The sequence below is a fragment of the Eptesicus fuscus genome, chromosome 4 (assembly GCF_027574615.1).
Source record: "Eptesicus fuscus isolate TK198812 chromosome 4, DD_ASM_mEF_20220401, whole genome shotgun sequence".
NCBI lineage: Eukaryota > Metazoa > Chordata > Mammalia > Chiroptera > Vespertilionidae > Eptesicus > Eptesicus fuscus.
The window spans coordinates 62,933,871-62,960,797 of record NC_072476.1 but is presented as its reverse complement, the minus strand read 5'-3'; the positions used below and the strand labels follow the sequence as shown (position 1 = coordinate 62,960,797).

Here is a 26,927-nt window from a genome sequence, read left to right as displayed (position 1 = left end):
TTCAGATTAAAATATATAATGCACATAAATACCTATGTGTGCTTGGAATAAGGTAGCACTTAATGTTACTAAATTTTTTAAAAGAGAGTTCCTTTATAAAACTTAGCTGCAGAATGTATACAATATTCATGCAAAAAAATCTTATTTCTATACTTTCATATAAGCACAAAGGAAACAGGTTGAAATAATCTCTAAAATAACAGTTACTATTCCCAGAGATCAGATAACCATATCTCCTAGTTTGCCCAGGATAATTCTGAATTACACCTGTTGTCCCAAAATAAATAAGTCTCCCACAAGCCTCTTCACTCAACCTGGAGTTCAAATGATAAATTTATGGTCAATTGTGCTGGTTATTAAGCTATTTTTTTGCTCCAAACCACTATTTTATACTCAACTGTTTAATACTGGAATTGGAACTGTGTAAGCTACATTTCTTCTTTGCCAGCTGCATTTTTGTAAGGCTCCACTAATAGGACTAGAAGAGTGAAACAGAAAGGCAGGAGGCAGAAAGAATCTTGCTGTTTTCCTATTTGCTTTTGTTCCTGATTCGTCTCCAGCTTTTTCTCAGCATTTCCCAAAACAGCCCATTCCCTGTCAATACTAGCACCACCTACCAGTGTCCCAGACTCCCTGCTCTACAAGAATCTTCTAGTTTCTCTGTTCCCTCAGCTTTAGGGGTGGTAGCCATTTCCTGCAGTTAACTATCTCAGTATTCCCTTCCTGATTATTTGGTTCTCCAGTACCAATTTAAACTATTTATGATACACTCTGTTAAAATATATAGTTATGTTGCTCTTTTCTTCTGATCTGAAGCCAAACTGGCACTAATACTATTCAGAAAGGAATGGGAATGGAATTGAGGGCTTTAAAAAAATTGCCTTCACTTTATACAATGTTTTTATGTATTATTTGTATAATTTAAAATTAATTACATATTTTAAAGGATTTTTGAAATTATTGTGTTTTCTTCACATTGGTATTCAGAACATTGTAAATAATCTTTTTTAAAGACATATCACTAGTTCAGCTGGCTTAGCTCAGTGGTCGAGCATCAGCCTATGAACCAGGAGGTCACAGGTTCAAGTCCCGGTCAGGGCACATGCCTAGGTTGCAGCCAGATCCCTAGTAGAGGGTGTGTAGGAGGCAGCCGATCAATGATTCTTTCTCATCATTGATATTTCTATCTCTCCCTCCCTCTCCCTCTCTGAAATCAATAAAAATATATTTATTTAAAAATTTAAAAAAAGACACATCGCTGGTAAACCAGGAGAATTTACCTTCAGAGTCTATCACCAGATAGATGGCTAATGGAGTTGAGTCCATTTTAGTCACTCAATTGGAGTCTACTCATCATGGTGTTTGCTAATTGAAGGCCATTAACACTAGCACATCAACAAAATTTGAAGTCTCCCATTAGAAGTGCTGCATGAACGTCCTGCAATATAGGATTAAATAAGCCTAGAACAGAATTTATGATATATTATGTAACAAATATGTATTTGTATTTTCCCTCCATTACAACTACCTACCTCCAGAGGCTAATCTAAGAGCTTGCTAATAGGATATAGCTTCTTTAGAAAGTAGACTTTGTTGGCTTAAAACCAAGGTTAAGAGAAAGATCTTAGCTAACAAATCCCAAACTATCAAAGCTTACCAGGACATCAAACAGCAATATACTAGACAAGTTTAGTAAGAAATAGGTATTTTCTTACATCATGAAATGCCACTACATGACAAATATACCTACAACACATTTTGTGATCAAGACATGGAAAGCATTTCATCATTAGACTGATAAAAAAAAAAAATTTCTAAGTCTATTTGTTGCCTTGGATATTGTACTACTATAAACATTTATTTCATATTCAAAATTAAATTTTATTATGATGAACAATTAACTTGCTTTCTAGATAACTATTGAAATATCACCACTGTTATATTACTTCCTAATAATTTTTTTTGTTAAATTTCTCATTGATAACTCTTTGTGTAATACTTTAGGAGGTTCACAACATTTAAAGGGCTTCATATTATTGTACCTTACACATTTAAAACAAGAAATCTAAGGAAAGATCACTGGAATAAACAACTCAACTTTCTTCCTGGAGAGCCCATACCACCAGGAACTGGATTATTAGTGAAAGACCAGTATAGATATAACTTCTCTATTATCTATTTCCCATAACTATTTGTTTCCCCCTAACATAAACTACTACAGGCAGAAGAGCCTACCAACATCTGCAGTGTCTGTCTCTTCTGTTTCCTGGTAAATCACAGAATGATCCCTTATACAGGTAAAACAGTCTTAAATGATTTCTGTGGCTTATAATTTTCTATTTGCATGGTTACGTTTAATTGAATGATAATTATCGTAACAGATCAAAATTCCAAAATTTAAATCTTTCACTTTGTCAAGAAATTAAATGATTCAAACTATATTCAATTAGTTTAAGAAGGAAATATCCGTATTTGACATAACTTACATTAAAGCACCAAAAATGTTATAGAATACCCTAGAATAAATTGATCTATATGCACAAAACTTTCTTTCTCCAAACTGACAGACATGATTCTTAAAAAAGGAATTATGCTTACACAGAATGTCCCCCAAAATGTACAAACACATTAACAGCTGATAGCTCAATTAATTTTTCTTTTCAGATTTAACCCATTATAATTAATAGTTATTCAAATTGTATATACATTTTGGGGGAACACCTGTACTGAGTCATCATCTTGTATGGAAACATGAAATGCTAAACTTATAGTGGAAAAAAAGTGCTATTATATTGCTATTTGTATTTCAATTTTGTTTCTGAAACCAGTAGCGTAAAGAGAAAAGATTTAAGAAAGGTACTATTGGGGGCTAATAAATATTTGGAATCAAAATGAAACAGAAAATTTACAAAAGTTTAAAATACTAATAAAATAAACATTTTATTAATGAAAGTCTGAAAAACATGTACACCAAAACAAAAGGGACTAATGCCAAATAAAAAACCTTCAAATAATTTGTACCACGAGTCAATTTTTTAAACTTTATATATATAAAAAGCTGTATTATAATTACAAAGCTATGAACTATTAGAGTGCTAACAATATTTTTTCGTACAAAGAAACTTAACAGTAGTAAAATATGAATACATAAGATGTTATTTTTGGTCCCTTTTGGAAAAAAACAAAAACTAAGTTGGGGTGTGTGTTTTTACATGCCTCCAAGCACAAAAATAGAATATAAGATGATTACTGCAACATTCTTATTGTTTTTCCTTGTAATTCTTTAAATGTCACCAGTCATAATAGCAATGAACTCCTCTTGATTTACTGTGATAAAAAAGAAAATGTAAGTCAGAAATATAATTTTTTCAGAGAACAATACTACTATTTTGTACTAAATATCTTTAAATTTTATATTATACAAATTATTAATAAACCAACACAGTATTTGCTTTTAATTCTTTGCTAAGAAGTTGAACATGTTTATTAAACAGAATTTCATGAATGCACAACATATAAAATGTGATAGAAAAGGTAATATTATATGTTACAAAAAAGTCCATCATCATAATATTTGTATGTACATGAAAAGAGTTTTTAAAGCTTGAAATTTTTAATTTTTAGATGGTTAAACCCTATAATCTTTATTCTACTGCTTCACTTAGCAAACCCTTCCTTCATAAATAAGTTAAATATATCAAACATATAAATTAGAATTCTAAAATATGATAATATATAAGCATTAGAAAAACAGTCAAATTGATTTATTTGGTATTGTGTTTGTTGATTTTGCTTTTTGAATTTTGATATATTTGAAAGCCTATTTTAAAGAAAAACTAATTGAAACCAGGTCTCCATACATCAAAAATATCCAGAGAAAATTATAATTTTAAAATATACAGATTTAATCTTGACTACAAAGGTAATACTATATAGATGTAAATGCAGGAAATGATCACTGATAAAGATTGTTAGCTTATCAAAATTATAAATAAAATCCAATAAGAACCTCCAGTTTATAAAGCATAATGCATAAGAAAACAACCTAGAAATAATAGGTGATAATAGATCATATTAATGTGATCTTATTAAATATAAATTTTAAAAAACAAATATACATACATACACATAAATATTAATAGAAATCTTCAGAAATGATTGCTTTCACTTTGTAAAATGGGTTAAGTTTGCAGGTCCCAAGACTTAACATATACCTTAACAAGGCATAAGTTAGGAATGATAATTTTGATAATGATAACAAGAACATAGCTCTGACACAGAACTGTTCTGCATCTGAAAATACTGTTCTACATAGATAATCTTTTAGGCTGTTTCTAAATCTTAAATACCATAGATTGTAATATATGAAAATACACCATATAATTAAACATTTTAAAGTGCCTAGTGAATGCCAACACCATACTAGGAGTTATACACTATATCAAAATAAACACTAGGGTTCCTATTATTGAATATCTTAAAATTTAATTAAGGAAGATATTAAGTGATATAAAATTGTTAATTTTCTTAGAAGTAACAATGATATCATAGTTAGGAAAGATAATATCATTAGTAGTAGAGGCATGCTAAAATATTAGCGGGGGTCAAGTTTATGATATATTTTCAAATGATTCAGAAAAATATATATGTATACACTATATAGTTAAAGCAATACAATATATTGTTAATTACTGAATCTAGGTAGAAGGCATAAAGGTGTTCGCTGTACTAGTCTAATATTTTTTCCTCTGTGTAAGAAGAACTGGAAAATTAACCAATTAAAAAAGTTGAGCATATAAGATATGTACATCAGGAATAAAAAAGTATACTGGTATCAGAAGCCATATATAGTAGTAAAACCAACTTGAATAATCATGTTAGTCACATTTTATACCTGAAACAGAGAATAAATGGTGTACAATACAAAGCATGATTATTAAAATAAAACTACATTATTAGTGTTGAAAAAATCCATTATAATGGGAAAAATCATTACTGATGAGAAAAATGTGGGTAAAATAAATCTTGTCTTGGGCTCCAAAATAAAAATAGAGAATTTGGTTTGACAGGTGGAAAAAAAGCTAAGGTAGTAGCACACCATCGGAAACATAGTTGAAGATAGAAAGTAGTATAAAAATAAGTTATAAGGAGTGGAGAAGAATGAGCTCTCCAAAAGGTGAATAAGAACCATGAATCCATGCATTCAATATTACACATTTACAAGACACTATGACAGGTATAGAACAGAATAAAAAAAGCTCTATTACTCAAAATACTTTCACTACCTTACAAATTATAGTAGTTCATTAACCTTTGCAGCTAAATGAACACATTTCAATATTTGATGAAAGCTGTGATCCCTCTCGCCCAGTTAATATCTATCCTATCCTGTATAATAAAAGGCTAATATGCAAATCAACCAAACGGTGGAACAACTGGTCGCTATAACACACACTGACCACCAGGAGGCAGACACTCAATGCAGGAGCTGCCCCCTGGTGATCAGTGTGCTCCCACAGGGGGAGCACTGCTCAGCCAGAAGCCCTGAACTGGGCTCACGGCTGGCGAGCGCAGCGGCAGTGATGGGAGCCTCTCCTGACTCTGTGGCAGCGCAAAGGATATCTGACTAATGACTTAGGTCTGCTCCCCACGGCCCTAAGCTATCAGTCGGACATCCCCGGAGGGCTCCCGACTGCAAGATGGCACAGGCCAGGCTGAGAGACCCCCCTCCCGAGTGCACGAATTTCATGCACCAGGCCTCTAGTATGTGTGTGTGAAATTTTAAACAATTTCATTTTTATGCACCTTCATTTAAGAATCCTGATTTAGTCAATCTAGACCAGTGATGGCGAACCTCTGACACGCGTGTCAGTGCCATTTCTGATGACACGCGGCCGCTGAGGCGGCCGCATGTCGAGGATGAAACATTTATGTTATTTAAACTATAAATATCGCGAAATAATGTTTTTTCCTCAAAGGGACACACTACCCGAGTTATGCTCAGTTTTTTGGCAAAGTTTGAAACACCAAGCTCAAAAGGTTGCCCATCACTGATCTAGACTGAAGCATGTAAACCAAAACAGGAAATAAGAGGATGTAATTTAAGGAAAAACAACAAAATGAAAGCAGTCTTAGAATAATTTGATTATAAATCATTTTAACAGCATAACAGAGCCATGATTAAAATATTCAAAGAGTACTTATGTTTTGTTAAAGATCTAGACATTTTCTCTAAAATGCAAAATTTTAACACTCCAAATTTCAAATTAAACTTCATATTATTCTAAAACCACAAACACTTAATTTTTATATTATTTAAATATAAACACCTTAAAGTATTAGAGCATTTCAAAAGTATTTTAAACTACTCCATAATTTCATACCTCAAAACAGAATACTTAAAAACAAAAGTGGAAAACTGAAGGGAAGTACCGTACTTTCCGGTATATAAGACAACTGGGTGTGTAAGATTTTCCTGGGTTAAAAAGTCATTTTATACGCCAGAAAATACGGTATATTGGACTATATTGATGGTATTAGATATAATGGATTAGATATATTGGACTACTGTATTTTCCGGCATATAAAACGACTTTTTAACCCAGGAAAGTCTTATATGCCCAGTTGTCTTATACGCCGGAAAATACGGTACTTAAGGAAATTAAACTACCTCCTTTATTACCAGTAAACCATTCAGACAATTAAGAGAATCTGTGATGACTTTATACAACTGGTTTTATGATCTACTCTATCAACAATATCTTATATCAGGTTACTATATCTAATAAATCTAGCATAATACCCACCTTAAAATAGGCATTTTATAAAACATTTACTGAATCAAACAATTTACTTTATTTTCTTCTACACTGCCTTTTAAAGAAAATGTTCATAAATCAATCATTTCATAAGGTAAATCACATTACATGTTATTAAAATAAAGAAATTTGAGAAATTAAGTAGATTAAGTATCATAAGACCATTTGTCTTTGGAGAGAAAAAAACATTTTAGCATCTCAAGTGCCAATTGAATATTTTTACTAATCAATTTCTTCCTATAATAGTATGCATTTTGTAAAACCCTATAAACATAGATACCTAATTAATATTTAACTTTATAGCACAAGAGGCAATACAGTGTTATAGTAAAAAGTATGTTCTTATATACATGCATTGTTGCTTCAACTGATTCTAGCTGTGGGAGTTTTTTGTTATTGTTGCTTGTTTCACTTTTAATAAAGCCTAGAAAAGCAAAAAAAAAAAAAAAAAGTATGTTCTTTGTCATTATGGCAATCTGAGTTTGAGTTCTAGCTCTGCCATGTATTAGCTTTATGATAATGTTGAAAGGTTATTATTAATCTCTCAGAGCTTTAGTTTCCTTATCTATACCTGCATCTATCCTAAGCATAAATAGGTTTAACACTGCATTTACTTCACAAAAGCTATTATGAAAATTAAGTGACATAATCTACCATGTAACATACTAAGCACAGAATCTAACATATATTAGCTGGTTAATATATGTTAATATTCATCAGAATTATTTACAAGACTAGAGGCCCGGTGCATGGAATTCGTGCACTGGTGGGGGGCGTGGCCTGCAGGGATCAGCTTGCTGCCGGAGCAGGCGCTCATCCCAGTCAGCCAAGGGGCACTCCCACTGTGGAAACCCACTGGCCACCAGAGCACAGCTCCTGCATTGAGCATCTGCCCCCTGGTGGTCAGTGCACATCATAGGAACTGGTTGACCAGTCATTCTGGTTATTCTGCCATTCGGTCGCTGGACTTTTATTATATAGGATGGTCCACTTCGGCTTTTTAAATGTTGCTTCCATTTTCCAAAAAAAAAATTTACTGTGTTTTACTTTAGATATGTTGGGAGAAATGGTAGAGAAAGGAATCTTTCTATATCATTACCACAGCTTATATATTTCATATTATAGCTTCTTTTCCTTTAACTCCTCATTCCCCATGTTTATGATTCTGATAGACTAAATAAAATATTTCATTTTTATAAAACATTTTTATTGCTCTTTAGTACTAAAGTGTAAAAAATTCATAAAGACAAAAGAATTACTAAAGTCCATAAAAAGAAACAGCAAAGTATTATGAGCTTTACCAGTTTAACACATATATGGAAAGTAGGTTATATCTGCCTGACCGGTGTGGCTCATGGTTAAATGTCGACCTATGAACCAGGAGGTCACAGTTTGATTCCCAGTCAGGGCACATGGCCAGGTTGTGGGCTCGATCCCCAGTAGGGGGCATGCAGGAGGCAGCCAATCAATGATTCTTTCTTATCATTAATGTTTCTATCTCTCTCTCCCTCTTCCTTCCTCTCTAAAAATCAATAAAATATACTTAAAGTAAAAAATAAATAAATATCAGGCCAAAAAAAGATTATATCTAAACAAAATTGTTTACAGACAAAGAATCCAAATTAAGTGATCAGATTAAAAAGTTATTATAAAAATATAACTTCCTACTTGTTCAAAAATGGGCAGATTTTCATATAGCTGCAGAGACCCATATAAATTAAAGCAGTGTCCCAATGTCAGACTAAACAGCTTAGAGCTGCAGCTCTCATGGTTTCTGCATATAAACATGCCTTTCAACAATAATTTTTTGAACTTGCTACAATAAAAACAACAGGGTGGGGCAAAAGTAGGTTTACAGCTGTATGTACACAAAACAGAGTTTATTCTTTTTTTTAATTTTATTTCAGAGAGGAAGGGAGAGACAGAAACATCCTACATAATAAAAGCCTAATATGCAAATAGACTGATCGTAGAACGATCAGTCGCTATGACACGCACTGACCATCAGGGGGCAGACACTCAATGCAGGAGCTGCAACCCCCCCCCCCCGCCCCCAGTGGTCAGTGCGCTCCCACAGGGGGAGTGCCGCTCAGCCAGAAGCCGGGCTCATGGCTGATGAGCCTAGCATCGGTGGCGGGAGCTTCTCCCACCTCTGCAGCAGTGCTAAAGAGCAGCGAGCTGAGTGGTAAGGAGCAGTAAGCAGGTGGGCGGTAAGGAGTGAAGGGTCCCAGACTGCAAGAGGGTGCATGCCAGGCTGGTGACGCCCCCCAACCCAAGTGCACAAATTTCGTGCACTGGGCCTCTAGTCAATGATGAAAGGAATCATTTATCAGCTGCCTACTGAATGCACACAACTAGGGATCGAGCCTGCAACCCAGGCATGTGCCCTTGACCAGAATCAAACCTGGGACCCTTCAGTCTGCAGGCTGATGCTCTATCCACTGAGCCAAACCAGCTAGGGCCAGAGTTTATTCTTGTATTATTATTTATTTATTGTTGTATTATTTTTCTTGCAAACAACTGGAAACCAACTTTTTCAACCTGTATACTTAGTATGTGTTGTTTGAAAAATAATGTCAAATAGCTACTATGAATTCTGAAAAGTATATTTATCATTCACAATAGTATTTACAAATATGAAAAACAGCAGTATATGCATGCACATGCAATACAATTATTTGTATGATCTACAGACAATGATGTATATATGAATTCCCAGACCCCATATAATACCTAGGAAGACCCCACCCACATCCCAGATTGAAAACTACTGAATTAGACTAATTTAATATGATAAGACCACGCTTTTCCCCCAGAAACAAAACAAATCTTAATAAAAGACTATGCATCAGCTGTATTTTATTTGTAATCAAATACTTGGAAAAAATGTCATTTGCCTGTTAAGTCATTTGAATAAATGATAGTAGGATACCCAAGCAACACATGTATAGTGACAAAGTGGAGTAAAACAAGCAGAGAGGACTGAAGAAATGTTTTCAGGATGCATTAAAATAAATCTTCAAGCAATGAAGTACATATGTGAACTGGGAGATTCAAAAGCAGCAGCCAGAGCAATATAACAAGGGATGAAGAAATGGACACATTTCCTAAAGCAAGGTTTCACATCAAGATTCAATTTAAGAGGAAGCTTCCTAATTGATATTTCTCCTAATGTTAAATGAAGCTAATAACAGAAATCTAATTGCATGGGCCTACTCCAGTGAAAAAGAAAATCATAACTGATCTTTTGACACATTATTAAAGATTTATGAAATAGGCATACCAAGAATCTCTATGTCACTGAAGATAGTACCTTTACAGAACAGAGTTCCTTTAAAGTTAATTTAGGTAGTAAATTTTAAGTCCAAATATTAGAGTGACAGCTTAAGAAATCATTTAAATTTCCTCCAGTTTTAATCAGCTTCAAAATATAAGTAACTATATCAATATCCTTAAAAAAATCTATTATTTAAAAATAGAAGTTTTATAATACTTAAATAATATTTCCATAAATATGAGAAAACACAATAATGTATACATTTAAAGAACAATCTATTAATCTGAACTGATAGCTAGTTGCTACTGTCTCACCTCCTTATTAAAGCATGCCAATATTACCAAGGTAATATATCTAATCTAATAATAGACAAATATGCAAATTGACCACACCTTCGCTACACCTAAGCCACGCCCACCAGCCAAGCCACACCCACCAACCAATCAGGATGAGTATGCAAATTACCCCAACAAAGATGGCAGCTAATTTGCACATCAAGACAGCGTCGAAAGAAGCCAAGAGCTGCAGAAGGGAGTAAAGCTTCGAAGAAGCAAGCAAGCCAGGGAGGGAGGAGAAGGGAGGAGCGAAGTCAGGACCGGGGACGAAGGGAAAAGCAGGCGGGCTGGTGGAGAAGGCAGGGCGGGTGACAAGGGCGGAGCGGAGGCGGGGCCGGGGGAGAAGGGAAAAGCAGGCGGGCTGGCAGAGAAGGCGGGGCGGGCGACAAGGGAGGAGCGGAGGCGGGGTAGAGTGCAGCAGGAAATCCTATTGCAGGATTTTTCCTGCAACGGGAACGCTAGTATATATATATTTATGTATGTATATATACTGGGTACTATATCAACATGTATCTACTGTAACACACACTCCAGCTCAGGGTTTTAAGTCAACAAATATAAGAGCACTCATTCATTATGTTCAAGAAAATGCAGGAGAACATAAAGATGAGTCAAGACAAAAAAGAAAGAAAAACAAGCTTACACTTAATGATAGGCACCATCAACTATCTTCATTTAATATTCACATCAATGCCATAAGGTATTACCATTCTCATGTCTACTAGTATAAATGGGAAAACTGAGATTCAGACAATGTTGAAAACCTGCACAAAATTACAAAGCAAATAAGTAAAGGGTAGAGATTCAATTCAAATGCAGGTCTGTATGATTCCAAAACCTCAAGCCTTTCACACTATATGATTCCATACTGTTCTTAAGGGGCTTACAACACAAGTGGAGCTATACACATGTATATAACTAACAGAAGGCAGTGTATAAAGTGTCAAAATAGTTTGGTCCTCTAAATGCTATGGGCCCCCAATGAAAGTATCATTAACTTAGAGTCCACTGGGAGAGGATTTTGAGAAAAGGATAGAGTTTAAAATGTTCCTGAGAAAACAACTAACATTTTAGCAGACAGAAATTAGCAATTAGAATATTCCTGGACAGTGGTCGGCAAACTGCGGCTCGTGAGCTGCGGTTTGCCGCTCTGTTGACTAATGAGTTTGCTGACCACTGGACTAGACTAAATGTTACCGTGTATTTGGAAGCTGTGAGGATTAGGCAATTGTGGCATATTGTGTGCAAAGAGGTAAAGAGTAGTATATGACAGTGGTCGGCAAACTCATTAGTCAACAGAGCGGCAAACCGCGGCTCGCGAGCCGCAGTTTGCCGACCACTGTTCTAGGATTAAGGAATGGCATGATAAAAGGCACAGAATAAAAAGTATTTTCAAGATAGAATGTATTTTGTCAAAGTGTATGTATGGGAAGTGAGGGTTAACCATTTGTACACCATAAGCGTATACAGACGCAAGCATCAGACCTTTTTTAGTTAAATTCAAAATATCGTGGCAGTTAACGGGTTAAAGTAGAAAAGTGGAAGACTACAGTGGGAAATAAAACTAGATACTTAAGGTAAGACAGATCATAGAAGGCTTTGAACTTTACTCTGTAGGCACCGAGGAATCACTCTAAGTGTATGAATAAGGAAATTACATTATCAAACCTGTACTTTAGAAAAACAATGGTATCAATAGATTGAATTAAGAAGAAAGTAGAGGCTTATAGGCATGTAGGGCAATTAGGAGGCTACAATTGTCAACAAAGTCAGTGAGGGCAGGGACTACCATCTGCCATTTTCATTGTGTAGTACCAATCAGCACATACAACACTGTAACCAGCAGGCATCCAAGAAAATAACAAAGCCATGATAACATTCCTACAAAAAAATTAGGGCTGAACTAGGACACCAGCAGTAAACAAAGATATAAAACAGCCAAAATATTTGAAGGACAGAATCAATAGAATAGTAAAGTTTAGAAGTGTATGGAGGTTGAGGAAGAAGGCATTAAAGGCTGAAATTTTACTAAGTGACTGAAATTTTGATATATCATCCACAAAGAAAAGTAAATACATTTTTTAATTGTGGAACCTCATATTACAATCTATATAGTTGGTTTCAAAGGTCTGCTTCATTCTAAATTGAATTTGTAAAGTATTTATATAGACAAGCCCATTACAGGATGAACAAAAATTACAAGTTTGCAAAGGGTCTTGAAAATCATGTTTTTGAAAAACTTACTAGATGTGTATATCAGGACTACTTGGACTATGTTTTACTCATACTTACTTTCTCCATCACCATCTTTATCAAATTCTTCTATCATAGCACGAAGTTCTTCATCACTCATGTTTTCACCCAATTCTCTGGCAACACGTCGCAAATTCCTCAAGCTTATTTTACCTGAATCATCATCATCAAATAGTTTAAATGCCTTCAGTATTTCTTCATGTGGATCTCTTTCCAATATCCAGTCTGTCACTAGAGTTAAAAAAAAAAATAGAAGATAAAAAAATAAACCTTAATCACAAAGGCATTCCTTTGTGATATCAACTAAGTACCAAATGAGAAATAAATCTGTCAACATTTACTAGTAGCTTAAAAATAAAATGCTATATCAGAGCCCAAAAAGCCAGATAAACCTGAAATTAGAAAAATCAAATCCATATTTTTAAATGTAAGCTTTATAATATCAATAATTCATCCTATTATAAAAGCAAAATTATTTACATTGCACAGATGCAAAATAAAAAGTATTATATTTATACCATATTTATCTAAGGGAGGGGTCCTCAAACTTTTTAAACAGGGGGCCAGTTCACTGTCCCTCAGACCGTTGGAGGGCCGGACTATAGTTTAAAAAAAACTATGAGCAAATTCCTATGCACACTGCACATATCTTATTTTTAAGTAAAAAAACAAAATGGCAAAACACCCGCATGTGGCCCGCGGGCCGTAGTTTGAGGACACCTGATCTAAGGTTTACTATTATCAAGAACTGTTGTAGGCTCCACTGACATCAAGCACATTAGTCTAAGAGTTAGTAACCTAGTTGGATAGATGTTATACCAACAAACAATTGAAACTAACTAGATAGCCTGGCCGGTTTGGCTCAGTGGTTGAGCTTAGATCCATGAACCAGGAGGTCACAGTTCGATTTCCAGTCAGGGCACATGCCTGGGTTGTGGGCTCAATCCCCAGTAGGGGGAGTGCAGGAGGCAGCTGATGGATGATTCTCATCATTGATGTTTCTCTCTCCCTCTCCCTTCCTCTCGCTGAAATCAATAAAAACATATTTTAAAAAACCTAACTAGATAAAAGATGTTTGCTGGCTAAACTTAATAGTAACATAAATTGCTCCTCAAATTTAATCTAACTTAAAAACAAAAAAATTGACAAATAAAATGCACTGCTGTCATTGATATAGACACAATCTCAGACAGCAGATGAAAATCTCACTGATACCTTCATGATTACAAGAATCTCTTCATTTTCCAAAATATGAGAAGTAGTTAATAAAAGATTTAAATCTGATTGCAATAACACAGCCAGGAAAAAAATAAAAGGTCTGGAAAAGATATCTCATGCATTTTGTTTAGCAAAATAATAACTTCAGACAAGTAAGTAAAATTAAGGGAATAATTTCAGACCTTGATAGCTGAGAGTATAAATGTATTTTAATATACTAAATGTAATAATATATAATAATATAGTTTACTCAACATTTTCAACATTACCAGTCTTAATAGCCACAATAAAGAAGCTGTAGCATATAGGTAAAAATCTGAAAATATCTAAGTAAACATCTCTGAAGTAATTCTGCAAGCTAGTCTATCACTACAACAAAAGGTATTTATGACTCTCGCTGTGCCATTAAAAATAAATCAATCCTGCCCAGTTTGTGTGGCTCAGAAGTTGAGTGTTTACCCAGGAACCAAGAGATCACCAGCTCAATTCCCGGTCAGGGCAAATGCCCAGTTTGTGGGCTCAATACCCTGTGGGGTGCATGCAGGAGGCAGCCAATCGATGATGCTCCTCTCTCTCATTGATGTTTCTATCTACCTATCCCTCTCCCTTTCCCTCTCTAAAAATCATTAAAAACATTTATAAATAAATAAATCCTACTAAAGTTTATGAAAGCATTAAAAACTTGCAAATGCTTGTAGATGGAAAGTATAAGAATGTTTAATGCATCCAAAAGGAAAAATACAATTTAAGTCCCCAATATTTTATTATTGTTTTGCTGCTATTTCATCGTATTAACATTCAAGATGTTAAATCTTCTACACATATATTCAATAGTTTTCTTTTTCTCCTAGCCATTAATTTTACCCACAGTCTTCCAAGTAACTAATTGAAGTATATTATTATAAGTATGCAAATCATCAAAGCTCATAAATATTCAGTCAAAAGGAGTTGGCATATATACAGCCATAACACCAAAATAAAATACCACACTTAACTCTATGGCTCATACTCAACTTATTTTGAATTTAGTCCCAACAAAAAAGCAGGACAAGGGAAAAAAAAAAAGTGTTAAGAAATTTTCTTCACCAATTAAATAATTTTACATGACAGGTGAACCAAAAAAGCAGCTTGCCGAAAGTATTAATGTACTTAAAGAAGCAACAGGGTGATCTGGGGAACAGATGGGGCTCCAAAATATATAAATTCTTATCCCACTGGTGCTTTAATTGTGTTAGTTACTTCAGACTTACGTGTATATATAATCTTTTATCAATACATTGCCTTAGAATGCAACTTTTCTTGGGAACTATAAATATCCATCATTCTGAACAGCTAAAACAGTAAACTGTATGGTGACTCTCCTCCATGCCTTCATGTTCTATTTCTGTCCTACAAAGTATAATTTAATTATAAGAAAGACATTGTCTTTCAATGAAAATAAGTCAACTGACATGCAGGCAGTTAAGGTGGGTTCAATCTATTTCACAAATTTCTGTCCAGGTAACTCTTTTTTCAAATTATTTAATTACTAGAGGCCCAATGCACAAAGATTCATGCAAGAATAGGCCTTTCTTCCCCTGGCTGCCAGCACCAGTTTCCCTCCAGTACCCAGGACGGTACCCAGGACCTGGGCTGCTTCGCTCTGGCTGCTGCCAGGTATCAGGGAACCGGGCTGCTTCACTCTGGCCACTGCCACCACCCACCAGGGACGTGCTCCGAGCCATGCTGCTCAGAGAACGCCCTCACCCCTAGTGGGTGGGGGCAGCACGCAGTCCCCTCCCGCCCATCTGCACACGCAGCGCCTCTTGAGCAGTAGTGATGCAGCCTCCTTGAGCCAGTCGTGATGTCAGGCTAATTTGCATACTGCCTGTTTATATATATATGTATATATAGATACTATTAGAAATGTACTTCCTCAAAATATTTAGACCTTACACTTTATAAAATCATTTGTGAATACAGCAAATTAAAAGACACTAAAGTTTATCAAAAATCATTAAAGGTAATACTAGAAATATAGCTTCAACTATATATCTCACTGACTTTTGGAAGGCTCTATCCAAAAATACCAGTTACTATAAACTCAACTTTTTGGAGTCCAAACTCTTCCCACTATCACCAAGATAGCTGTCAATGACCACTCCCAAAAGAATGAGAGCATTGTTAATAGTTTCCCATATTTGAAAACACTGTGAACATTTTCAATCCCATAAATCCAATCAGTGATCAGATCTTATAGTTCTGAGGATGCTACCTTTTTTACTCTTAAATGTATCCCTTTTCATTCTCACCACCTTCAACATAAAACATATATTATTTTCTGCCTGCAATCTCTGTTCCCTCCAACCCATCTTTAATACTCTAAACAGAGTTATCTTTCTGAAACATATCTACTCTTCTTTAAAAATTGACAATGGGCTTCTGCTGACAAAAATCCAAACTCTACATGTTATGCAAGACTTTACCTATCTGGCCCAATCTTACCTTTTTAGCCATTTCCCGATTCTCTAGAGCAGGGAAGTACCTAAAGTTTCCCAAACATGCTATATTTCTGGGGCCACTCTTTGTTTTGTCTGCCTGAATGCCTTCCTCTACTGCATCGTCAATCGTCTCCTTAGGATGATATCCTTATTCACATTCTCAGCAGCCTAAATTAAAAATTCCCTCTGCAAAATCTTTAGTTGCTCTGATCAGAAATTGACAAATCTTTCCTGTTAAAGGCCAGGCAATAAATATTAGGGGTTGGGGATGGGGAGGAAGTATAAGATCTGTCTAAACTCTTCACTCTGCCATGATGGCACAAAAGCATAAAACAATAGATGTGGCAGTATTCAGGCAGCAGCTGAATTTGGCCCAAGGGCTGTATAGTTTGGCAATTCCTGCCCTAGACAAAATTTACCACATAGTTTCTGGTCACCTACATTTAAATTGTAAGCTCCTTGAAAGAGGAACCTCTTAATAACTTAATTCCCTTCCTCACCCCAGCACAGTACCGAGTGCCAAAAAAATAAAAATAACCCAGCAAATATTAAATAAGCAAAACAAAAGCAATAATATTCTATTATATATAGCCAATGATATAATAAGTAATATGTGCCAAAAAAACAGATGGAGCACAAACATCTGACTTATCTTGTGTGGGGCAGGTTTGGACAGGTTCAAGCCTTGGACTGATGAGAGGGCACAGTCCTCTCACTGCCACGTGCAAGTCCCAGCTTGGAGGGCAGAGCCTTCTCAGCACAATTATAGCCAACAGCTGTAGTTGTAAGCTTGAACCTATGGTCCAAACACGTGGCCCCATGTGCCTAAGTGATATAGGCTGCAAGTAAACAAAGCTTGATCAGGTGCATGTAATTGAGTAGGATTGAAACCCATGAGAATGCTGTAAACATCTTGACCACGCCCTTACTTTGCCTCATGGAATCTGCTATAAACAAACACACGGCTTGTAGTCCATGGCACTGTCTCCCCATCAGGAAAGCAGCGTCCCACGGAGACCCAGCCTTGATTCTCTTGTCTGTCTTGTCTAAGCCTTTCAGCCGCCCCCACTCAGGTTCACCCTTGGCCGTGCCGGCACGGCACAATCTTGGTCTTACTTTAAAGCAGCAATTCCTACGACACCTATGTTACTCACTAGCCTCAGGCTGTCCAGATCCAAAACTTATCAAATACATTTTAATATTTTTTCCTAGCAATGGGAAGAATCCAGTTAACTGTCAAGACTCCATCCAGAAATATTGTAAATCAATATCCTCAGACAGCTAACAGATATACATAAAACTAAGACTCAAATTTCTGATTTGGAGTTATTTGTCCCAAAGTATAAAACATATATTCATCTGTGGTCAGTCATTCTTCAAAAATAAAAAACAGCCCTAGCTATTTTGGCTCAGTGGATAGAATGTCGGCCTTCGGACTGAAGGGTCCCAGATTGGATTCTGGTCAAGGGCACATACCTCAGTTGCAGGCTCAATCCCCGGCCCTAGTAGGGGCTCGTGTGGGAGGCTACCAATCGATGTGTTTCTCTCACATTGATGTTTCTCTCTCTGTGTCTCTCACCCTTTCTTCCACTCTTTCTAAAAATCAACTGATTTGTGAGGATTAACAAAAACAAAAATAATAAACTAATAGGGAGAATACATAGTTCTTGCCTGAATGACACTCAAACAATAATAAGTGTTTATTTGACAGCTGGTATTCTCAATAGGTAGCCTGAGGATAGCTAACATATGTGCTTAGTCATGGCCTTTTATTCTAGAAGGAATCCAGGATTTCTGCTCTACTAGTAACATAGAAAAGATGGAGGGTCAAAAAAAAAGCGGAGATGGCATGGGACTTTTGCTTCAGTGGCTAATAAAATCACAATTTAAAAATTATATTCACTTTAGATGAAATACTGTGTTTAATAAAATTATGAATGACAATAATACATTACTTAAAATAGCTATAAATATGAAAAAAAGATAATCACAAAAGTATAAATATATGCTGTAGAAGACTTTTTATGTTCCACTGATGCAATGATTATTTCCAGACATTATAACAAATGAAACAAAAACTATTTTTAAAATTATAATGACAACAAATACTTAATAGCACTTACTATATGCTAGACCCTTTCCTAAGGACCTTACATATTATTAACTCACTTATTCCTCATGTACAGCTAAAAATGAGGCAGAGAGAAGTAGAATGCCTAAGTAACACAGCTAGTAAGTGGCAAAACCAAGACTTGAAGGCAGGCAATCTGGTTGCAAATTGTCCATGCTAAACTACTACAATATACCAAATGTACCTGAATTATAGCTCTTTCCTAATATCTTTTCCACTATATCCTAAGCCTTATTTCTATAAATAAACCATCCTAGCCGAGGCCGGTTTGGCTCGGTGGATAGAGCGTCGGCCTGCGGACTGGAGGGTCCCGGGTTCGGTTCCGGTCGGGGGCATGTGCCTTGGTTGCGGGCGCATCCCCGGTGGGGGGTGTGCAGGAGGCGGCTGATCGGTGTTTCTCTCTCATCGATGTTTCTGGCTCTCTGTCCCTCTCTCTTCCTCTCTGTGAAAAATCAATAAAATATATTTAAAAAAAAAAAAAAAACCATCCTAGACTAAAATCATAAACTCCAGGAGAGCTTCAATATTAGGAGAACAGAGATGGCTTTCTCCTTCTTCTCAAGTAAATAATTCTACAATTTAGAGGGGAAAAAAAAGAAATATGCTCCCCAAAGGGACAAAATGCCTCTCTAAACAGTCATCTGTCAGTTCGTAAGTTGAGGACCTTTTGTGCTGTGCTTTCTTTCTCTTTTAGGTTTATCCTTTAACTTCTCTCTTCTTCACTTTTGGTTTGAATTTTCAGATTAAATAAAAATTATATAATGATATGAGTCTATTTTTCCGTATGTACTAATTGTCATTTCTTTTTGATTCTCATACTGCTTCTTGCTAAATAAAATAAAGGGTTTGACTGTGAGCGTAATTGAATTTGTTCCTAAATTTTAAAAATAACTAAAATAACTATATGATATGCTTATGTTATGACCCATATAAAGCGCTACCACTGGTGTAGTAAATTAATTTAATGAAAGCAAATGTAAATTTCTATACATTCTATGTATAAAACTCTAGGCAATATAAGATGTAATATATGTATATTAGGGTATATATATATATATATATATATATACACACACACACACACACACACACATACATATATGTGTACAGTAGAATAAAGGATTCCTGTGTGTGTGTGTGTGTGTGTGTGTGTGTGTGTATATATAGGGGGTATATATATATATACACACACACATACATATATATATGTGTACGTGTGTGTGTATATATATATGTATATACATAATTCTCTAAAATCGTCTATACAGAAGTTTAACCATATTAAGCCCATGACACATTATCTTCAGTTGGTTGTTCTAAAATATTTTCTCCTGCTTCCAGTTTCCCTTATTACAATCCTCTCCCCACTGGCAATTTTAAACAGATGACTTTATTCACCAAGATCAAAGTCATCAAGAATATGTGGCCCCTCATAAATGGCTTTGTCAACTTGAAAGCATGCACTTTTTCTACAGTCAAAGATACCAGCTGCTACAGGTTTCCTCTTCTCCCACATTGCCAACAAAAATCATATACTAAATGGTCTTGGGAAATCTTTTACAAACAAAATGATACCAAATTTTCTATTTTATGTGAGAAAATATTTGATCACCCTTTTAGTTTTGTCATAAACACACATTACTTAGACATTTTTCCATAAAATAACTACATAAAACCTTGGTTAGAATCTCCAGAACAAAACAAAATCAAAATGATAAATCCCACAGCAAAGCTATAAATCTGTTTTCTTTGAAAATCAACATAAAGAGTACCCCAGCCCTGACCGGTTTGGCTCAGTGGATAGAGCGTCGGCCTTCGGACTGAAAGGTCACAGGTTCGATTCCAGTCAAGGGCATGTACCTTGGTTGCGGGCACATCCCCAGTAGGGGGTGTACAGGAGGCAGCTGATCGATGTTTCTCTCTCATCGATGTTTCTAACTCTCTATCTCTCTCCCTTCCTCTCTCTGTAAAATCAATAAAATATATTTTTTAAAAAAAGAGTACCCCAAAAAACCCTGCAAGAGTCACATATACAGCAATGTTCATTAATAAAATCTATAACTCTGAGAATTAAAAAAATACTAATAGTAACCAGATAATTTCCTAACAACTGCTAATTACAAAGACTATTAAAATACACACCAACTTCGTTAAAATCTTCAAAGGTGATTTTCCCTGTGGCTTCTCTGTCATAATCTTTAAGAATCTTCAGTACATCAGCTTTTTTTACATCAAACCCCAAGGCTCTCATTGCCACCTTTTGGATTAAAAGGGAAAAGCAAATTATAAAGCATTCTTCAAAAAAAAAAAAGTGATTTCTTAAATAAATTTTTGCAACTTAAGGAATGATGACACAATAATAAAACATATAATTCTTTTGCATGTTTTATGACTCTAAAATAGTAAAGAGATCGTTTTTCTTCACTATGAAATTAAATGGCAATTTGTTAACTTTATATATCTTTTTTTATATGACAAACCAATCAATGAGTGTTTATGGAATGTACTATACAATGTACTGACATAGTGCAGAGATATAACAAGTTCTTTGTTCTCAAAGGATTAACAACCAAAATGAAAAAAAGGACATAGCATAAATATTAAAAAGATATACACTAAAAACAAAAAGTTATACATTATAAGAGAAAAAACACAATGAAGTAAGAATTACAATCAGACCCTACATGATTAGTTACCAGATAGTGCATGACCCCAAGTTTAGGGAAAGATCTTATTACTATACTAGAGGCCCAGTGCACGAATTGTTGCACTGGTGGGGTCCAGCCGGCCTGGCCCCAATCGGCAGATAAGGGCCAGGCCTGTCAGGAGGAGGAAACAGCAGGAGGTTGGCCAGTTGGCCCACTCTGATCAGGCCCCAATTAGGGCCGGGCCGGCTGGTGGGAGGGGCCACAGGCGATTGGCTGGTGGGCCCTGCCCCCAATTGGGTTGGGGGGGGGCCCATTGGGGGCAGGGCTGGCTGTGGGGAGGGGCTGTGGGCCAGCCGGTCCCACCCCTGAATGGAGTGGGGGGCGCTGATTGGGGGTCAGTGGCTGGGGAAGGGTCCGTGGGAGGTTGGCCAGCTGCCCCACCCTCGATGGGGTGGGAGAGGCTGATCAGGGGTGGGGCTGGTCAGGGAGAGGGGCTGAAGACGGATTGGTGTGGTGGGGACTCATCGGGGGTGGGGCCAGCGGGGGGGAGGGGCCATGGGAGGTCGGCTTTACGCAGTGTATAATAAGGAGCCACCAAAGGTTTATAAGCATTGAACAATATGGGGAAAGTTCTCTGGCTGCAGTGGGCTGTCACAGCAACCGGTCCTTCCAGTCATTACGGTGTTATGGTCACTGGCTTTTTATATATGTAGATAGACTAGAGGCCCAGTGCACCAATTCATGCGATGGGGTCCCTCGGCCTGGCCTGCACCCTCTCACAATCTGGGACCCCTTGGGGGATGTCAGAGAGCCAGTTTTGGCCTGATCAGCCAGGCCAAGGGACCCCACAGGTGCACAAAGTATGCATATAAGATCTTTGGTTAATCTCTTCCTGCCCTCCTCCCTCCCCCCTTCTCTCTGAGATTCATCAGTCTGTTCCATGTTTTCATGCCTGTGGTTTCCGCTCCTGTGTTGAGCGTCTGCCCCCTGGTGGTCAGTGCACGTCATAGCTACCAGATGGTTGGCCAGTCAGCCGGTTGCTAAGGCTTTTATATATATAAATAAAGGAAGGAGAGACATGTTACTGGTTAAAACTTGGAGGGATTCAAGTTGTTCCTTGACATATGGATTAAGTAGAACAGAAAGATATTTAGAAAAGGATTACTGGTATTAAGACACCAAAATAAAGAATAAGGTTAAGAACAGTGAACAGAGCAGCTTATCTTATCTGAATGGGAAGCGCTCAGGTGGAAAAAAGAGTTAGCAAATGAGAAACATAGGTGGTAATAAAAGTGTGGACAACATTCAATAAAAAGCAAAGGAGCCAAAACTGGTTTGGCTCAGTGGATAGAGCGTCGGCCTGCGGACGGGGGTCCCTGGTTCAATTCCGGTCAAGGGCATGTACCTTGGTTGCAGGCACATCCCCAGTGGAGGGTGTACAGGAGGCGGCTGATCGATGTTTCTCTCTCATCGATGTTTCTAACTTTCTATCCCTCTCCCTTCCTCTCTGTAAAAAATCAATAAAATATATTTTTTTAAAAAAATCAAAGGAATCTGAACTTTACGCAGTGTATAATAAGAAGTCACCAAAGGTTTATAAGCATTGAACAATATGGGGAAAGGATTTGAGAAAGATGAATCTACAAGGTAAACTAAAAATGAAAAAAAACATTTAGAAAATTCCAGATATGAAATAAGATTCTCAAACCAAGATAATAACAATGGCAACAAATGAAAGAGACATTATAAAGGAAAAACAGATAAAAGCTAGGTAACTAAAACAAACAACAGCAACAAAAAATAAATGTGGTAAAAAGAGCCAAAGAGCTGCAAAAAAGCCACCTTTCTCATTGTGTTGAGTGTCAGATCCATACGCCTTAAACACCAATCTCCCCTGTATCATTATAAATAATCCCAGGCCTTAAAGTTGACATTTCCCCCATTAATAGAGTGTCAGTATCACACATCAATTATGTTGTTAGTACCAGAGAAAATAAGTTGACACTGTGTTTATGAACATATTCAAATTAAAAGACAAATAACATTCCCTCAATTGAAAAAAGGATGAGTGGCCAAAAAATATAGTAAGAACTGTTTAGATCCTGTAGTTGGAAAAATTTTAATCATGTAAAAGAAAAATAATCCCCCCCATAGGAATGTATTTTTACATTTAAAATACTATTCATTTTACCAGGTGAAAAGGAGTTTCTAAAAAGATGTTAGTACTATTTAATTTTATTGTAGCATTTAACTGTGAAGTGTTTAAAATGGTTTCCTATTTCTAAAACCAGTTTAGTTAAAATACTTATTTAGAAATGTATTTTTAGCCAACTGTCAAAAATGCAAACCATTTTAACAGAAAAAATATACTATGTTTTAAAGTCTATCATTACCTTTAATTCATGATAATCTATTGCTTCATCTTTGTCCGTGTCAAATAGTTCAAAAGCATCTTTAATTTCTTGTTTCTGTTCTTCAGAGAGTTCTCTTCTTTTTTTCCTCTTTGTTTTGTCTACAAGTTCACTTCTATAAAATGAAAACAGTCTATTTAGTCCACTTAATTCCTATTCTCCTATGCCTCTAGATGATTAAAATAAGATTTCAAAAATGCAACCATAAACCTTAGCCAGCGAATAATTTTCTAAATTTCTTATAAGGATATATTTTCAGAAAAAATTTTCCTTATATGAGTAAAAGCCCTACTTATTACAGAGTTGAAGCTGCTATAAATTTGCACTTCCCGCCGAAACCGGTTTGGCTTAGTGGATAGAGCGTTGGCCTGCGGACTCAAGGGTCCCAGGTTCGATTCCGGTCAAGGGCATGTACCTTGGTTGCGGGCACATCCCCGGTAGGGGGTGTGCAGGAGGCAGCTGATCAATGTTTCTCTCTCATCGATGTTTCTGACTCTCTATCCCTCTCTCTTCCTCTCTGTAAAAAAAAAAAAAAAAAAAAAAAATTTGCACTTCCCAAAACAGAAATGCTACAGGTTATTAAAAAAAAAAAAAAAATGAGGACCTAGCTTTGTATTTATTCCACTAATATTACTGTGGAAGAAGCAAGAACTGTGAATAAGAAACATTACTTCATGTCAGAAACCCCAACAAAAAAACAAAGCATCCATACTTATTATTTACATCAATCTACAATATAAAATATTTTTAAAAGAAATTAAATTCGTAATTAACTCTCACTATATACCTGATTTACTTTTGAGTGTTATATAAATAAGTTACCAAAATTACTACCAAAAAAAACATAATTTTTCAATTAACTTACAAAGTACTTTGTACTGCACATTAGAAATGTTTTTAGATTACATATTTCCAACAGTTTGGCACTTCATAATTTCTTTGGTCGGTATTAACAAATCAGCCAAAATACTGAGTCCAAACAGGTCACGATTATCAAACGCTTAAAAAAGTACCTATTTGTGTCAATTCTGAATAATGTGAACTCAATGGTCTTATAAATCTCAACATTTAAACTTAGATTTAATTTCTCACAAACTCTGGAAAAACGTTTTTTAAGGAAATTTATTTTAGAGGCTAGAAATGTCTTAAGAGATGCTGATCCAAGTGTTCCCGATTTTCCAGTGGGACTTCCAACACTTGTATAAATGTTGAAACAGAAAATTTTATAAAACCTTAAAATGTAGAACCCAGTTGGTTTTACTAGAATACGCTTTCTATTTGCATTTGAAGTTTTGTTCTCTAAAAATCTACCCCCCAAAAAAGACGGGGGGTGGTGGGGTTAGGGGGTGGGGGAGGGGGGGGGGAGGCGGTAAGAGACGGCTGGAAAGTGACCAGGTAAAGCCGCGATGGTTCACGGGAGGCTTCACGAAAGCCTGTCCATCCCCGCGGTCCGTCATCCTCTTCCCACGGTTCCCAATGGCCAAGTCCAGAACCGACCCAACTGACCCCACCCAAGGGAACCACAATTGCCCGTGAGCGGAACACAGCACCTTCTCAAAAGTGGTGTAACTATATCGTTATTCTCAAAGTAACCTATCTGGATGAGGCTGGGGGAGAGGGCAACAGAGGATGGAGGTCCAACTCCGTGACAGGTAGAGAAACTCTAGAAATTTAGGGAACGTGGGTCCCCAGGTGACCGGCATGGAGGAGATGGGTGTTCTTTCCAAAATTTACAGGAGGTGCGTCATGAGCAGCGCCGCGGCGGCGGGGGCCGGAAACCGGGAAGGAGGAACTGAATCAAGGGATGCTCCACGGCCCGACTTCCCGCGTAAACAACGCGGAAGAAACCTCGCGCGACTTCACCGCCTCCGTGCAAAGGATACGGCCCATCCTTCCGGCGGTTCAAAGCCCGACGCGTGGGTAGGTCTGACTACCTCCGCAGAAATGCACGGGACGCGGCACCCAGGAGGCCCCGGGGTGAGGGGTCCGGCCCGGAGGGTGGGCCGAGGTTCCTTTTTCCTGGACCCCAATGCATCCCTTCCTCGCCTCGGCCCCCAACTGCCTCCCTTCCACACCCGCCCTGGGGCCCCGCTGCCGGGCTGTGGAGAGCATCGCCGCCGCCTCGTTACCGACCTCAGAGCTAAACTCATTTTCTCTTCGGGCAGAGACGTTCCTCTCAAGAACGACTTTAACCCCCTACTCAAGGGAGCACGACTCCCACCAGCCGCTCAACAGACACCCACAATCTCAGCGGCCTCAAGGACCGCCCACGAGATAGCCACTTCTGAGCTAGATTGGTTGGAATTGCGGCTGTCCTGCCGCTGTGGCGGAAGCGTTTCTAGTCCTCTTCTCTCATTGGGCATATTGCGCGTCAATCAAAGAAACCTCTCTGCCGGTACTTGGGCCCGAAGTGTTTTCCCGGAATCCTTTGCGGAGCAGGAGTCTGCGTCCTTGCATGGCGATTGGGCGGGTGGCGGGACCTCGCCTCGCGCGGCGGGGGGGGGGAGCTCGCGTTCTGTGGGCGAGTGTGGGGAGGCCAGACCCACGCTCAGGGCGAAGGGAAGGGAGGCTGACCTCCGGATAGAAGGAGAGGGCAGCTGAGGAAAGAGCCTGCGAAACTTAGTTTCACCTTACAAACTATCCCAGTGATTCTGAGGCAGGTGCTGTGGATTATATATATTTGGATCATCACTGGGTTGCATTATCAGCCTATTGGTGAAGCTGTACCTAACCCGCCTCTTCCTCCTCTGAAGGGATTTGTTCGCTCTTCTTTATTTTCCAGTGCTGTAAGCTGCTTATATACATGGTGTATGGGGGGGCCTAGCCCTCATCCATCTTCCAGACCTCCACTACCAAACCAAGTTTTGTGAAGCTCACTTGGTATTTCATATACCTGATTGTTTATCCCTCCTACTAGACAATAAGGGTGGAGCCCTCATCCAACAGGACTGATGTACTTAAAAGAAGAGGTAAAGATGGACAGGTTTTACTGTGTGAAAATGAAACATTTCTGTATGGCAACGACCACATTAAGCGAAGTAAACAAGCACACGAATTAAAAGCATGGGGTTGAAGATAACTCTGTTAAATAATGGTAGGATCTGTATCCTCACATATTTCCAAAGAACACCACACAAATGACTTTCTGGTCCCAAGAGAGAAAATTGAACTTTACCAGAATAATCTAATGGTATAAGTTAGCATTGCTAGTTAGAGTTTTACCAGATATTATGTGTCTGCTGATGTAATTCAATTTGAAGTACCCAACCTACATCATTTAACCAAGAATGTTTAACATGAATTTAAACATTAATAATACCTACTTTCCCTTTTATAGGAAATGTAGGAGATAAAGA

At 37.2% G+C, this 26,927-nt stretch overlaps 1 protein-coding gene across 2 annotated transcripts; it reads right to left on the bottom strand.

Moving 5' to 3' along the window:
• Positions 1-3,027: 3,027 nt before the first annotated feature.
• On the bottom strand, positions 3,028-25,786 carry CETN3 (centrin 3). Of its 2 annotated transcripts, XM_054715069.1 has the most exons (6): positions 25,705-25,786; positions 23,554-23,686; positions 20,655-20,769; positions 12,723-12,914; positions 11,074-11,194; positions 3,028-3,327 (listed from the first exon to the last, which is right to left on the bottom strand). In XM_054715069.1, the coding sequence occupies exons 1-5, from the start codon at positions 25,719-25,721 to the stop codon at positions 11,118-11,120; spliced, it is 534 nt and encodes a 177-aa protein (XP_054571044.1). In that variant the 5' UTR covers positions 25,722-25,786; the 3' UTR covers positions 3,028-3,327; positions 11,074-11,117. The 2 variants fall into 2 exon arrangements, with proteins under 2 accessions (XP_054571044.1, XP_008160243.1); XM_008162021.3 differs by lacking the exon at positions 11,074-11,194.
• Positions 25,787-26,927: the final 1,141 nt, after the last annotated feature.